General features: G+C 33.5%; 1 protein-coding gene across 1 annotated transcript in view; it reads left to right on the forward strand.

Annotated features, from left to right (window-relative positions):
• Positions 1-17647, forward strand: part of LOC133321760 (la-related protein 1) — a gene marked incomplete at its 3' end in the record, with an annotated part of 55742 nt that overhangs the window by 34819 nt on the left and 3276 nt on the right. The window contains exons 2-4 of the mRNA XM_061530837.1: positions 13318-13567; positions 16385-16446; positions 16529-17556. Coding sequence (XP_061386821.1) covers positions 13318-13567; positions 16385-16446; positions 16529-17556 — 1340 coding nt within the window. The remainder of the gene's footprint in view (positions 1-13317; positions 13568-16384; positions 16447-16528; positions 17557-17647) is intronic.

Raw genomic sequence — 17647 nt, forward strand, 5'->3', positions numbered from 1 at the left:
CACAATTTATATAAAATCGGAAAAAATATATAGTAGCTATATCTAAATCTGAACCGAATCTTAGCACGCATCGTTCTAGACCTAATCAAGTACACTATGCCAAATTTTGTACAAATCCAAAGATATATACAAACTTTGGTGCGCCATTTACATTAAATCGGACGAAAATATATATAGGAGCTATATGTAAATCTGAACCGATTTTCATGAAATTTAACACACATCATTCTAGACCTAATTCATTACGCTATGTCAAATTTCGTGCAAATCGAAAGATATATAGGGACTTTTGTACACCATTTACTTTAAATCGGATGAAAATATATATGTAAACTATATCTAAATCTGAAACGATTTTCAGGAAACTTGACACACACTATTCTATACCTATTTCATTACGCTGTGCCACATTTCGTGCAAATTGAAAGATATATAGGGTCTTTCGTACACCATTTACCTTAAATCGGACGAAAATATATATGGGAGGTATATCTAAATCTGATCCGATTTTCACGAAACTTAACACACATAATTCTAGACCTAATTCCTTACGCTGTGCCGAATTTCGTGCAAATCGAAAGATATATACCTAAAATCGGACGAAAATATATATGGGAGCTATATCTAAATCTGAACCGATTTTTCAATAGGGTTCATCCTTGGTTCATCCAATTTCAATGGGGTTCATCCTTGGGCCAAATAAGTGACCTATGCCAAATTTTATCCAATTCGGATCATAAATGCGACCTGTACTTTGTTTACAATTTAACATGGACAAACGGACGAACATGCATAAATCGACTTATAAAGTGGTCCTATGCATATTCTCAAAAGGAACCATGGGTCTATCTCGTTACCTTTTGTCTGTAACAAACATATGCACAAAGACATAATACCCTGTACCACAGTGTGGTGAAGGGTATAAAAATTCCGGAGGGTCCACTTATATGTATTGTTTCCTCATTAGTAATATAAAGACATTGGTCACTTATTTATCATACGATGCTTATATGTAGTTACATATATACATTCATATACCGGCTAATGTGCAACGCCAACTAATTTGGTCTAGAAGTTAAATTCTGTGGCGCAGTATAACTACTCAATATTTTTATTTCGATTTTTTTTGCTATGTAGGTAGCCGGTCAGGTACACATGTACGTACATATTCACAAAAAATAACATCAGATACATTTTTTTTTCAAATAAGTCAAAACTGAAAACAAAACAGAAAAACAAATATCAAACATGATAAACAACTTTTTTCTTCTTCTTCATAATAAGGCCGGTTGTAGTTGTTGTTATTGTAATTTTGTTTGTTTATTTTTTACATCGTGACAAATCTGTTTATTTGGGGGATACTCACTCTCCATTTCAAAATAAACAAAAAAACAACATTTCACAATTTGTTGTTTTCCCTTCTCCCTCCGCCTCGATGAGAGGGGTATAGTGGGGGGTATTATTTGATATTATTTATTGGGGCATTTTTTTCTTCTTAATTAGTCAATAATTTAAGAAACGCAGTAATTAAACGAGTATTGGGAAATATTTGACATTTTCGACCAAGTGGTTTTCAATTTGTTTTTCTTTTATTCGTTTGACAAATTTTTATTGTTTTTAATATGTGGAAAAAGAATGAGCGCCTCATCTAAAAGGGCAAGGTTATTTTAGAGCACCAGATGTAAATAAATATCTGGAAATGATAAATTTTTGAAAATATATTTTGGGGCTACAAAATTTCGATTTCGAACCCAATATTTTAGTTATGTATCTCAATCCTTCCCTTCAGGAGGTAGAACATTATATAGAGGAGATGCCTGACGATATACAAAAAATACAAATTTCAGAAGTGGACCGATATTGGCGACGACGCATCGTTGGATGGAACATTCCCAAAATCTGCAATTTAGAGGTTACAGTTATATAAGACCATCACCACAGGTTTTATTTCGGGAGGTTGGGTGGAGAAGCTGCTGGTTCGATATGAAATTTTTCATTGCAGAAAAAATTTGTATGAGTACGTCCCTGGAGGCGATACCTAAAGCGGTATCAATATTGATTAGATCGTTTAGTAATTACCGAATATTTGAAGTTATCATTATATGAGGTGCTATGTCTAATTGTGGACTGATATAACATCACAATACCTTACTTTACGCTAAATATTAATAATACCGAAAATCGGTAGGTATCATTGTATGGGGACTAGACCTAACTGCGGGCCGATATAGTTCATTCTCGAGCCTCACGTTCTAATTTTTATCTCGATATCCTTCGCAGGTAGAATGATTGATTACAACAAAGTCTTAGAACTCAAACCAAAATGCGGAACAAATCAGATAACTATACAAAGGGTGGGAACTACCCTAAAATTGGGCCAATATTAATAGCTTTTGGGAGGGAATATACGACTAAAAATACCAAATTGCAGTTAATTCGGTTAAAAACGCGTTCAAGTACCCCAAAATACCTAAAATTAGGGGATACCCTTATATGAGGGCTCCCCGAATAAAAAATTTACCTATATTTATAGGTTTTAGTGGAGAGATTTGCTACCCAATAAGAACTCGAAGTACTAAATTACAGCCAATTCGGTCAAAAAATAGGATCAGAACCCAAAAAATACCGAAGATTGGATTATGCCGTTATATGGGGACTACCAGAAAAAGTGGACTTATGTTTATAATTTTTTGTGGAAAAATTTAGTACCCAATATGAAGTCAATGTACCAAATTTCAACGAATTTGGTTAAAAAAACGCACTCAAGAACCCTAAAATACCGAAAATTCGGAGGTACCCTTATATGGGAGCTATGCTTAAAGGTTGACCGATATATCCTATCTTCGAACTTGATCTGCCTGCAGACTAAAGATGACTCTATGCAAAATTTTTGGCGATCTATCTCAATTCGTTTAGACGCTAGAGTGATTACAACAGACGGACGGACGGACATGCTTAGATCGTCATAGAATTTTACGCAGATCAAGAATATATACTCTTTATAGTGTCGGAAATTATTATTTCGATGCGTTACAAACGGAAAAACAAAACTAATATACCCTCCATACTATGGTGGAGGGTATAAAAAAGTTTAAAAAGATTTTAAAACAAGAATTTTGAATCACAATTTTAATTATTAAAAAACAGTATAAAAAAAAAATAAATTAATTTTTATGATTTAAAATTTTTTTTAATATTTATATACAATTTTTATATTTAAATAAAATGTATATATTGTTAATTATACCTACGTACGTAGCCTTCACCACAGAGTGGTACAGGGGGGTATTATGTTCTCGTACATATCCTTGTAGCATCCAAAAGAATACGAGAATAGACCCATGGTTTCATTTGAGAATATTTATAGAACCACTTTCTTAGTCGATTATATAATGAACCCTATTGAAATTGAAGAAAATTGTTTTAGGTTTAAATATAACTCCCATATATAGGTTTGTTTCCCTCTCCCTTCTTTAATTTTTATAAGATATTTAAAAATTTATTTGGAATACCAAAACCGTATTTTTAAAAATGTGAATTTACTTGGAAAATTTTTAGAATTTGTTTTCCAACGTTAATTCATTTCAAGTTTCTTTTTGTCATTCACCACAAATAAACCATGTTTTCCAAAGAGAGTGACTTTACTTAAACATGTCTTAAACCCTTTGAACTTAATTTGTTAATTTCAGCAAAGCTTTCCTATGCAACGCAACGAAAAATCTACAGCCTTGCAATATTTTTTTGTTATGAAGGATGGTACAAAGGAGAAAATTGCAATAACCCCGGATAGAGGTTTTTTGTCGGCCTCTAATGCGGTTCAAACATAATTGTAGTGGTGGTTGTTTGGTTGCTTGCTTTCAGACTTGTTCCATGTCTATATGTAGATGCGTAATTGCAATTTAAAGCGGCTGCGGCGGGTCGCCATTATTATTTTCAATTCGTACAGTAAAAAAATAAAGTTGAAAAAAAACTAAAATGCAAATAAAAAACAATTAAATCTTGTTGATTCAATTGTGTGCTTGCTCTCTCTCTCTCTCTTTATATCCCTGCCTGACTTCGTTTGCGCGTACTCTTCTTGTGTGTGTTATTTAACAACTTAAAGTGTTGTCAATGTAGCGTTTAAGTTTTAGTTTGAGAATTAAACTTTTTTAAAGTTTTAAATACGAATACGGTGCTTCAAAAAAGGTCTTCGGAAGAACACAGTGTTCCAAAAACGTCTTCGGTATTTTGTTTTTTTCGACAAAACTGGTCAAGTTCGACTATTCCGCTTGTCTAATTCTGAGTGATATACCATTTTTTGCCTGAAGTCAAAAGAGAGATTTAGAAAAATGAACAGGAAAAGTCGAATGACCAGGAGAACTGATGATTTTTTTTCTTTTTTTAGAAAAACAAAACTTCCTGTGACGAGTTGCCAAAACAGAACATTTTGACAGATCAAAAACGTGGAATTGATGGGTCATTTGCCATGCCCGATTTTTATACCCTTCACCACACTGTGGTACATGGTATTATGTCTTTGTGCATATGCTGTGTTAAATTTTGTGAAAATCGGTTCAGATTTAGATATAGCGCTCATATAAAATTGCATCTGATTTTATGTAAATGGTGTACCAAAGTCCCTATATATCTTTCGATTTGCACGAAATTTGGCACAGCGTACTGTGCAGATATATTTTCGACCGGTATAGGCACCAAAGGAACCATATATCTTTCGATTTACACGAAATTTGGTATATGGTACTGAATAAGGTCCAGAATGATGTGTGCTTAGTTTCGTAATGCTTTTAAAATCGGTTCAGATTTAGATATAGCTCCCCATATGTAGTTTTGTCCGATTTTAGGTAAATGGTGCACCAAAGTCCTTATATATCTTTTGATTTGCACGAAATTTGGCATATCGTACTGATTTAAGACTAGAATTATGTGTGCCAAGTTTCGAGAAAATCGGGTCAGATATAGATATAGCTCCAATATATATTTTCGTCCGATGTTATGTAAATAGTGCACCAATGTCCCTATATATTATTCGATTTTCACGAAATTTGGTATAGCGTACTAAATTAAATGTAGAATGATGTGTGTCGAGTTCCGAGAAAATCGGTTCAAATTTAGATAAAGCTCTCATATATATTTTTGTTCGATATAAGTTGAATGGTGTACCAAAGCCACTATATATCTTTCGATTTTCACGAAATTTAGCTTGGCGTACGAAATTAAGTCTAGAATGATGATGAATCCGAAAATCGGTTCAGATTTTGATATAGCTCCCATATATATTTTAGTACGACTTTTTTTTGTAAATGTTGCACCAAAATTCCTATATACCTTTCGATTTCCACCAAATTTGGCATAGCGTACTGAATTAAGTCTAGAATAAGGTGTGTTAAGTTTCGAGAATATCGGTTCATATCTATATTTTCGTCCGATTTTAGGTAAATGGTGCACCAGTCCGACTTTACTACTTTCCTTACTGGTGCTTATATGGTGTACTGAAGACCCTATATTTGACCGATTGAAATTAAATTTAACTAATCGTATCGAATTGAGCCTAGAATGAAGTGTGCTATGTTGAAATCGGTTCAGATGTAGATACCCATATATATTTTCGACAGATTTTAGGAAATTGTGATGTTTTTATTATTATATGATTGTCGAGTTTTTTTAAATCAGTCCAATATCTACATATACATCTCATATATAATTTTGTCCGTCCGATATTGGCTTTTTCTGTTCAGTTTTTTTTAATCAATTAGCTCCTATATGCGACCATAAAAAAATAGCAATAAAAAATTGAACAATTGAAATAGATATTAATAACTTTTTATCTTTGCCGAACCACAGTGGTCGAGCACTTGAAATAGGATATCAGCAACGAAATTCGATATAGGCAACCCAAAAAATAATTTACACTTAAGACGCAATTTATTTTCAGAGAAAGCGACAAGTGGGTACGGTAATGTTTCTGTTGTTCTCCACTTAACATATGTGTGTGTACGTGTGAAAACTCAAAACAATAAAGGATTCATTCTCCTCAAATGGAAGATTATGCATTATCATTTGGGGTTAAAAACCACCAAAAACATCCAGATCATTTTTAATTGTGCACGCAATGATAACCAAGAAACACATGCATTTTTATTTTGACGTTCAAATTTTGACGAAAAAAAACTGATAAATATCAACATTGTTTTTTACCTTGGGGCCAATACTCTAACACATGTGTATTGTGTGGGGAACAACAACACTGCTGTTGTTGTTTATGTTTTTATACCCTTCACCACACTGTGGTACAGGGTATTATGTCTTTGTGCATATGTTTGTAACAGGCAAAAATAATCGAGATAGACACACTCTCTGAGAATATGCATAGAATCACTTTCTGATCGATTTATGCACGACGTCCGTCCGTCTGTCCGTCTGCTCTCTCTGTAGATGTTAAATTGTAAACAAAGTACTCTCGCATTTATGCCGGTTTGGATGAAATTTGGCACAAGCCACTATATTTGGCCCAAGGACTCCCTATTGAAATGGTTTCGGTTCAGATTTAGATATAGGTCCCATATATATTTTCGCGATATCGGCACCAAAGTCCCTCTATATCTTCCGATTTGCATGAAATTTGGCACAGAGTACTGAAATAGGTGCAGAATGATGTGTGCCAAGTTTCGAGAAAATCGGTTCAGATTTAGATATAGCTCCCATATATAGATTTAGATATAGCTCCCATATATAGTTTCGTCCGATTTAAGGTAAATGGTGCACCAAAGTCCCTATATATCATAAGATTTGCATGAAATTTGGCATAGAGTACTGAATTAGGCGCAGAATGATATGTACCAAGTTTCGAGAAAATCGGTTCAGATTTAGATATAGCTCCCATATATATTTCGTCCGATTTAAGGATTTCACCAAAGTCCCTATATATAAAGATTTGCATGAAAGTAGAGTACTATATATAGTGATATGTCCAGATTTAGATATAGCTCCCATATATAGCTTCGTCCGATTTCATGGTGCACCAAAGTCCCTATATAAGTTTAGTCCGATTTAAGGTGCACCAAAGTCCCTATATATCCTTCGATTTACACGAAATTTGGCACAACGTACTGAATTGAGCATAGAATGTTGTCTGCCTTGTTCGTGAAAATCGGTCCATATTTAGATATAGCTCCCATATATAGTTTCGTCCGATTTCATGTAAATGGTGCACCATAGTCCCTATATATCCTTCGATTTGCACGAAATTTGGCATAACGTACTGAATTGAGCCTAGAGTGATGTCTGGCAAGTTTCGAGAAAATCGGTCCAGATTTAGATATAGCTCCCATATATAGTTTCGTCCGATTTCATGTAAATGGTGTACCAAAGTCCCTATATATCCTTCGATTTGCACGAAATTTGGCATAACGTACTGAAGTGAGCCTAGAATGATGTCTGCCAAGTTTCGTGAAAATCGGTCAAGATGTAAATATAGCTCAAATATATAATTTCGTCCGATTTAATGTACATGGTGCATCATAGTCAATATATATCTTTCGGTTTTCACGAAATTTGGCATATCGTACTGAATTTAGTCCAGAATGATGTGTGCAAAGTTTCGTGAAAATCGGTTGAGTTTTAGATATAGCTCTCTTTTATTATAGATTGATTTTAAGTAATTGACGCACCAAGGAACCAATAGGCTGATAGGAACAAAACGTACTGAAATTAGTATATCCTAACCCGTGACAAGTTTCGTTGAAATCGATTCATATTTGGATATAGATTCCATATATATTTACGCCCGATGTTAAGTAAATTGGGCATCAAACTCCTCATGTTTGTCAGATTGACATGCAATTTTGAACAATTTCCAAAATTGAGCATAGAATAACGTAGTTGCGTTTTCTAGAAGTACAGACATAGCCCAACGGATGTCCTAATGCTTTGTTTGAAGTCGATTTATATAATTTTGTACCATTGTAACAAACGAATGACTTGTTTACGGATTGATCTAAGGCGATTCACATTTAGATAAGTATCACATATTTTAGTTCGTCCAATTTCATGTTAATAGTCCTGTTTTATATACCCATAGTGGTGAAGGGTATCATATAGTCGGCCCCGTCCGACTTTACTACTTTCCTTACTGGTTTTATTTTGTATTTTTGTTTTTATCATTGTTTATTACTAGTCAATAAACAAACAACAACAAACTCTCTGCAGTTTAGTATATGTATCAACAGACGGTGTATGCTCTCTCTGTATTTAGCTTACCTCTCTCTCACGCCGGTGTTGTTGTTATTGAGAGAGAGAGAGAGTTCTGCCTGTGGCAATGTAAAAAATCATATTCAGACACTGCGCCCAAGCAAAATCAATCAGAACATCTTGAACGGTCGTACAAGACGCTCGCTTTAAACAATACAACGCGTAAAATATCTTACAGAAAGAAAAAAATTTTGTATTCTATACTTAATATAGAGAATTAAAAGTGAATATATATACAACCAAACAAATATCTTAAATCTTGAAAAAAAAACCGAAGAAAATAGGTCGCCTTTTTACCAAAAAAAATAAAGAAACGACATTGAGTGATTTCTTTTTTGTGTTATAAAAAACGACTTGAGGTCGTTTTCATTTATAATTTCTTAATCGAAAAAAATAACAGAGTATAAATTTATATTCTTTCAACAACTTCCAAAACCAAGTGTTTTTCTTTAAATGAAAAATAAAAACATTATTATCATCGCTACATTATTAAATGATAAGATTAATAAAACAAATATTTGTTACAATCAAAATAATCGAAAATTTCATAAAGTGAAGATAAGACAATGTTTTTTGGACACAATTTAGTGTAAAACGAAAAAAATAATATAATATAGAGGAAAAGTGAAATCATCACACTACCACAACAACAGCAAAACAACCTCAATGTGTTATTGTTCTATAAGAAAATCCAGCTATAAGCAAAACCCGAAAAACATCATCCAACCCAGCCAATGGAAGAGACAAACCTAAAAACTTTTTTGGTTTTGAATTATTTTGGGTTATTTTAAATTTTAATTTGAATTATCGAAATTTTATTTTGGAACTTTATAATTTTGTTGTGTGTGATAAAAAGAAAATTCGCCAATCTATTTGTTGGACTCTGTCATCGTATAAAGAAAAAGAGCCACCATCCATACAGTTCATCCAGTTGATGATTTATTAGCTTCAAAACAAGGAGGTATGACAAAATAAAAATCTTTTTTTTTTATAAAATATTCTTAAATAATCCATTTCAATTTTATTTATAAGGACATTGAGGTGGGAAAACTTAATATCAAAAAAAAATTATGTTTCTGGAAGACAAATGGAATATTATTATATACGATATATACATTATACAAAAATCTATATGAGAGAAACAAAAAACACTTCAATGGGTTGTCAGGCTGTCGCCTACCTCCTCGGGCAGAAAACATCCATCGTAATGGAAAATTTTACTTGGCTCATAGATACTGAAAATTCACACAAAGGGGACCATATTTTTGGTTAATACAATGACAATACCTTCGTAATGGCGTAAATGCAAGATACCGGACATGTTTTTTATTCCTTCAAGTCCCAAATCAAATCTATACAGTACTCATATTTAAATTCAGTATTTTTTTATTCATGATATGAACTTCGCTGAATCAAAACTTTCAAAAGTCCGAAGTTGTCATAAAGGCTTTCTAGAAAGATATTATAGAAGTCAATGGTTTCTCATGCCTCCCCAGTTCTGGCAGATAACATCGATTGTAATAGAAATTTTAATTGATTCATGAATACAGACAAATCACATCGGAGAACTTTCTATGGTATAAAAGTCATCTTAAGGACATGTGTGAATTGAAAAATTCCCACGGTATCAAGATGTCTGTTTTTACCTCTGACACCCTTTCCGATTCCAATTTTATTTTTTGGTGTGAGACCTCCTATGGTCTTTTGGAAATTTTGTAGAGTTTTTAAGACATACTCCTATGTGCAGGTCTTAAATGGGATACAAAAGCAAAAGTACTTGCTATTTACCATTTATGTCTAAATATCCAGTCTTCGGGTATACTTGGAACTTTGGAAACCCGTACATCGAGAAATATGAAGAAATATGAACTAATATCATTGAAATTGGTCCATTTAGGCTCCCAAGTTTTTTACATTATCTATGTTAAGCCGGTTTTCTATGTTTAAATTTTTACTCAATGAATGTGTATTCTTCCAAGAACATCAGACAATGGCATCTAGAATACATTTTTTTCAGTCCATAGAATATCTTGTAACATCTGAAGGCATTTCTTCCTATTAAAAACACCTTTAGAATTTCTTCTATACCTACAATGCCTTTTAGAAGTCCCTCAATTTATAAAATAGGTCCTTCAAACTATAAAAAACCATTTTTAAGAACTTGTTTTTTTATAAATTCAAAGTTGAGAGGCAGCAAAAATACTAAGACTTTATCAAGAAATTTTCTGCCCAGGAGTTCAAACATTCAGGGATCTCTGAATATTGCTTTCTGCTTCTACTTAAGGCCAAAGACATATTTAATACGGAAACATGTCCAAAAAGAGAGCTTAACAGCCTCGTAATGCCATTCAATTAATTTCAATAAATGCTGTGGCCGATGCCAACAAAACCGACCGCATAGATTGATACCGTTTGATTCGATAATGGGTAAATGGGTAATTCCCCTTCGCAGAAGAGTGAAGCCCTTCTGTAATTTTTTCTTCAAATTTTCTTTACCCACCTTCTCTGAGGTAATTCCTCTTTGCAGAAGAGCGATACGAGAGCCCTTCTGTAATTATTTTTTCAAATTTTCTTTACCCTCCTTCTCTAAGGTTTTTAATCTAATGATGTTTTACAATTATCGAAACCAATACAAAAGTGGCTAATTATTACACCTTACAACAACATCGAAAAAATCTTTTCATTTGATGGTTCAATGATGTATTTGTGAACCAAATTTTACCCATTTCTTAACCTCCTTTTTTAAGGTTATCACTTTGTAGACCTTCTTAATCTATTCCGAAACCAAAAGTGGTAAATTAATCCGAAAAACTAAACACTTTGGAGGTCTCGTAAAAAAATTCAAAACGACCCCCATAGGCGGTTTAATTTGATGGATCAATGATGCCTTCATTTGTATATGTGTCTCCAAACCCATGCGAACCACCATTTTTATTCTTTTTCCTTAAAATTTTCATTGTGAAAACCCCCATACTAATTATCTCTAATTAGTAGTGTGGCATAGAAAAATGTTATTCACCCACTCACATGCCTCTTACATGTCATATGGGGGGGTCATGCATGTTACGTATGTTAAGGGGTTTCATTTTGACATAGATATTTACTTTTCCTATTATTCGTAGGTTTTGGTTATGTCAACGTTTCTGTTTTTTTTTTAATTTTTTTCCTCATTCTTCGTCATAATGCCCCACGAGACATTTGATGAGAACATGAGGATGGTGTAGATATTTTTTTCTATTTGGGTGAAAAAGACCCTCCTTATGAGGCCCATAATAAATTTTTATTAAAACAATCAAAATGTTCTCTTTTACACTTTTTAAAATTATCCCTAACATGTTGATTTTTTTTTAATATTTTCCAAAAAGGAGAAAAAATATATTTTTGCAAACCTTTTTAAATTAAAAAAAAAAAATTAATATAATGTCTGAAAAATATAAATAATTCGAAAATCTTCTGACAAAAATATTTTTTAGTGGATTTTTTTTCTAAAATTCAGGCATTTCTTATTTTCACAAAACCTTTACTAAAAACGTTTAAAACCCATGTCCTAAAAAACCATAACAAAAATATCCTTCCAAGGATACACATGTGTATGCTTTTGTCTCGTTCTCTCCTACCACAATAAACCACAACTGCTCACTCTCTTCCAAAGAACTTCTGCTCCTTTGTTATGATAAATTTTACCATAACAATTTCTATGTTTTACTCTCTTCTCCCGTAGTCTACTCTCTTTGAAGGTCACCCATCATATTTCCAATGATTTTTTCATTGGCCAAAAATAAAATACTGCATTGCTGGGTGGTACTTTAACCAAAAAAGAAAAAGGATACTAAACTTAGTCATCCAAAAGAGCAAGCCAACCCCTAGAGGGTGAGTTCGTAGGAGCCAAATGACATGCGAACACACTTTTTGCCATGACGCATTCCATTCCATGTCCATATTATGGTATTTCCCATAAAGAAAGAAAATTTCATCACACACAAAATGTTTTGCATCAACTTTAACACCGGCGCAAACCATTCCTATGGTTATGGTAAAACGTCTGTGTCAGCAATAATGCTGAAGAAATTTTATACATTGTTGTGTGACAGAATACCATCAACTATTAACGAACTATTTCAAAATTGTATTTTGGTTATTAGGGAAATTAGTCGTTAAGTTAATGGCCAAAAAATAAAGAAATGGCCAAGAGTTCGTCCAAGAGAAAGAAAAACTTCTATTAACCCTAAATCCAAAAAATAATAATAGAGAAGCATACATCAGTTTAATTACAATTTCCCAAAAGACATACGATTACGAAGGGTGTAATAGGCGTTTTCAATACGGTATTGAGTATAATTAGAATGAGCCCATCATGGACAGCGAATTATAACTGGAGATCCTCTTTGGAAAATATTTTGAAATACTATTGTTCCTTTAAAAATAATTATCCTTTTATGGTTATGGGTTTTTAATACGGCATTGAACATACCAATTACTGCATACATCTGGTTAATTACATTTTCCAACAAGACATACGATTTTTCAACACAATTGCGTAATGTTTTTTTCAAAAACTGTATACGGACAGCCATGAAAACTAAATCATAACTGAAAATCCTCATCGGAAAATATTTTGGAACACCTTTGTTCCTTTCAAAAGAATAGTCCTTTTATGTTATGGTCTTTCAATGCGATATTTAATATAATAATTACAATTAATACTATCATGGGCCTTTTGGGGCACCACAAAAACCAGCCTGTATATCTAAAGATCCACATCGAAGAATTGTTTTTGTTACTTAAAAAAATAATAATAATACTATGAAATTATTTTCAATTGTACATCACATTGAATTGAGCATTTTTTGTTTTGAAAATGTAAATTCAATTTCCTGACTTCTGGTGTGTGTGTGTTATTGACATATTCCTCCCTCTTATTATATGCATATTAGTTATACAACCCTATATGGGTTCTATGCATTTTTTCATATTTATTATTTTATCTTCTTCTATATTTATACATTTTATTTTCCATAATAATTGAAAAAAATACTAATGTTATTTTGAATGCTTCTTCTTCTATTTTAGATATCAAAACAACAAGCTTCAAGTCCCAAAACAAGTTCTTCGCCATTGGATAAACGTGTCTTGCAACCCAAACAGCCTAAACAGCAAAAGCAACAACAGCAAGCACAGAATCAAAACGAAAAACAACAACCGGCAACAAGCGATAATACCACAACCACTACTTCAACTACCAATAATAGCAGCTCCAACACAAACGCACAGAATCCAAATAAGACCCAAACCACTAAAGTTGTTGAGTCCACAACTGTAGGTAAGTAAAAAAAAACAAAACATTAATAAAAAAATAATATTATTTTTTATTTTTCAAAAAAGGCAAAGTTGAACGGCTAACAAAATTTTGGGTATAACAACAACCAACAAAACTAGCGGATATAACGAACCGCATTATAATTTTGGGTTTCCTCCAACCAATAGAGTTTCTTATTTAGCCATGTGTGACTGTAAATCTTGAGAGATTTTTTTGTGAATATTATTAAAAATTTGGTTAGTGGCTTGTGAGGTATTTAGAAGATGATGGCAAAATCGGAAAAACACGGTTTCAAAAATATTTTTTTTTTACATTTAGTGACAATGTTCAGGATTGGTATTTCAAATTATTGACACTGCAAACAAAATACACGAAACGAATTGCCAGAAATTTGCCGGTACGAGCATTTTTTTTAATCTATTACACTTGCCCCTCTCTCCTGCAAACAAAGACATGCCGCAAGTAAACTCGCTTAATCTAAATTGGGACTCAGAAATTTTGCTATAACAGCAAACTAGCGAATATAAGGAACGAACCTCATAAAATTTCGTTTTACTCCTCCTAACAATTTTGGTGGTAGAACATCCAACAAACTAGGGGATATAACGAACCTCCTCATAACATTAGGTTTCTCCAACCATGGAAGTTTCTTATATAGGCTTGTATGACTCTATATCTTTATATATTATTGTTTCGGTATGTGAATATCACTAACAGTTAGGTTAGTGGATTCTTGTGGAGGAAGTATATAGGAGAAGTAAGGAACCAAGGTTGCTTGTCTTTCAGAATAGAAACCAAAAACACACAGATTTTTTTTGTTTTGTCTGCCATGCCATTATTATTTTCAATAATTTGCAGTTGTATATAATTTTTTGTTTGTTTTGTTTTTAATTCCCTGTCATAAAAGAACTTTGTATCAATTTTTATTACTTCGGCACATTCCTTCCAGCAATATTCAATTTCATTGTGTATGTGTGAAAGATATTCCAACTGCGTAGTTTGATTAAAATTATATACAGCAAGGTGTTTTGTTTTTAATAACACAATACAATAGATATCCAATTTTTCTTTCACTCATATTATTTATTGGATCTATTAACATTGTCGGATAATTTCTGAAATTCCAATATTATTTATTAGGATTATAAACATTGCCGGATAATTTCTGAAATTCCAATAATATTAATTTTTTGCAGTTCATAAGGACTGAAATTATTTAAATACTTCAAAAGAAATTTGTTTGCATCAAAAGACCAGCAGGAATTCCTATTACTTGTTGGTTAGGTACTGGAAAATAAATTCAAAAATATTTTCAATGTTGAGTATTAAATGAAAACATGTAAAAAAATCTTTATATTAGACCGCGCCAAACTATTTATATCTTCCATTATTTGTTGTGCATTCAAAATGCTTTAAAAATGGCCAGCACCTTAATATGAAGACCCTGTAAGGAAGGAATTTCTATTACTTCTTGGTTAGGTATTGGACAAAAATTCAAAAATATGTTTAATGTTGATTATTAAATCAAAACAGGTAAAAAATGTTTCTCGCCCACAAAGAGGACGGAATGCCGAATTACAAATATCTTTCGGTAATGATCTGACGAAATTGAACAAATTTTTTGCCGGACCTCCTAAAAATAGGTTACAATAATGGGACCATAAGTACTCGTGTGACCACCTACCTCCCCTGCCTTGCATTTAATAATATCTACATTTTATATCCTCACTTTTGACACCCATTGTATCCAGTATTGTGTTCCCATAAATGTTTTCGTTGTTTTGAAAAATCAACACAAAAAGCCGCATGTCTGAAACATATTAAAATATATATATATACATATATTTGTATGCATAAACAACATCATTGACTATGTAGAAGTGTGTTATGGGGTATTCTGCTGCGCTATAAATAAACAACAATACCAAGTTTTTTTGCTTTCTGTTTATTCTGTGATAATTAAAACGAAAAAAAATAAAATGGCATGATCTTTTGCCGCTTCTACTTCTTCTTTCACTTCTCTTCTTCGTCTTCTGTTTTATACTTTTAGTTATTCAAATACAAATACTACTATTCGTGTTGATACATATACTTGAAAGATACAAATAGTGATAAGCTTTCGTATTTTATTTTTTTCTATATCAACAACTTTGTAGTTTTGTAGCCACGGAGCCGCAGTTAAATTTTGTATAGAGCGTAGTAGTAGAATTCGTAAGGGGTGGGGTAAGATTACACCTTATGTAAAAAATGTAATCTTTTTATTAGACATGTGACTCGTCAAGATTACAATATGTGAACTTATTTGGCCTGGAATAAGTTTTTCTTTTGCTTTGAAATACAAAAAAAAAGTCCAGTTATGACTAGAATTGTAATTTTTTTTATAATCCCCGTCTAAGTTTTAAAAATAAATTGACACTTTTGATAACCTCGCCTGATTTTGTTGTAATATAGATTTCTTCTTTATTTGTAGAATTTAAATTAAAAATATAGTTCATTATTCTACATTTACATGACTAAAACAGCTCGAGAAGGTACTCAGGTTACTTAGATTTTTAGATTTGACAAATGTTTTTCGAAAAACAAAAAGGAACCGGCCATATAGCTTCTTACCTTCTTTATAATTTTTAATAAAATTCAGTTGGAACCTTCTAGGTTCAACCTGAATCCCCGTGTCCCCAAACATCTCTAGTTTTACCAAATAGGTTCCAAATTTATTTTGCACAGTTCGACTATACCTTTAGTTTCTTTCTTTTTTTCGTTATTTTTATAAAATAAAACCTATATTCATTTTATTTTTTTTTTCCTTTCTTTTCCTTACAGTCGTCTCAAAAAGTGATGCGAATGCTGCCGTGGTAAAGGACAAAAAGAAGGTTAATCAAAAAGTAAGTAATTTATAAAAAAAAAACACAAAATAATTTAATTTCCAATTCTAACCCCCTCTTATCTTTCTTCTCCGCTTTATAGGCTAGTGATTTTAGTAACGTTGGTGATTGGCCAATGTTAATTGGTGGTAAACCAGCCGGTACCGAAACAAAACGTTCAAACAGAAAACAACGTTCCAACGCTCAAAAGGAAGATACTAACGCTGCCACGGTAAAACCTACCGAAGGCCAAACTTTAGTGGATAGCCAACAACAGCAGCAAACAGCATCATCGAACAGCAGCAACAACACTAACGATAAAGTCGTTGTCGCCCAAACATCATCTTCAGCATCCAGCACTAGCTCTAGTGCTGCCAAAGAAAATCAAGATCCAAAAACTTCAGCGGCAACCGCTAACAATGAAGCATCTTCCAGCAATGCCGGAAATGGAAATAATGCCAACACAAATACTGCCAATGGCAGCGGCGGCGTCGGCATCAATAAGAAAATACCCAAACAAAAATGGCGACCTCTTCAAATCGATTTGGCCAAATCTAGTCGTTCCAAATCAATTGGTGGTCGTCCCACCCGCAGAGGTATCAATTCCCAGCCGCGATACCAAGATCGTGCCAACAATCGCTCATCCGGCCAAAATGCTGGCCACCACGACTCTAACAATGAAAGACGCTCAGCCAACAACAATGGCGGCGGCGAGAGTCAGCGCGGTGAACGCCAACACAACAACAATGCTGTCGGCAACAAAACAAAATCTGGCAATGTGGGTGAACGCATTGATTCCTGGCGTAGCGGCAGCGGCACCAATCGGCATGAACGTGACGGCGAGTACGAACAACGTCCAGCCCGCAGCCAACGGCGGTACCGCACGTCCTACCGGGGCGGGCGTCAGGGGCGCGGCGGTGGCGGATTCTCAAGATCGGGACCAGGTCGTACGGCAAATCGCATACCACGCCATCTGTTAGCCAATGGCGAGTACGCAAATTATCTACCGGCGGATGCCGCCGGTGCAGATCCCTCATTTGTTCTTATGGGTACCCATTATTATGGTCCCATGCCTGCTGCATATATTGAAATGGATGCACAAAGCGTCAAAGAAGCTATTAAAAAACAAGTGTAAGTATTGAAAATTGTGTGTATTGAGATAAGTGTTTTTTGTCTCTCCCCTATGGCGTTCTGTGTGTGTTTGAAAAAGTCGTAAATAGCA

The sequence above is a fragment of the Musca vetustissima genome, unplaced genomic scaffold (genome assembly GCF_032173495.1).
Source record: "Musca vetustissima isolate MV318-11 ecotype Yass unplaced genomic scaffold, APGP_CSIRO_Mvet_v1 utg15951, whole genome shotgun sequence".
NCBI lineage: Eukaryota > Metazoa > Arthropoda > Insecta > Diptera > Muscidae > Musca > Musca vetustissima.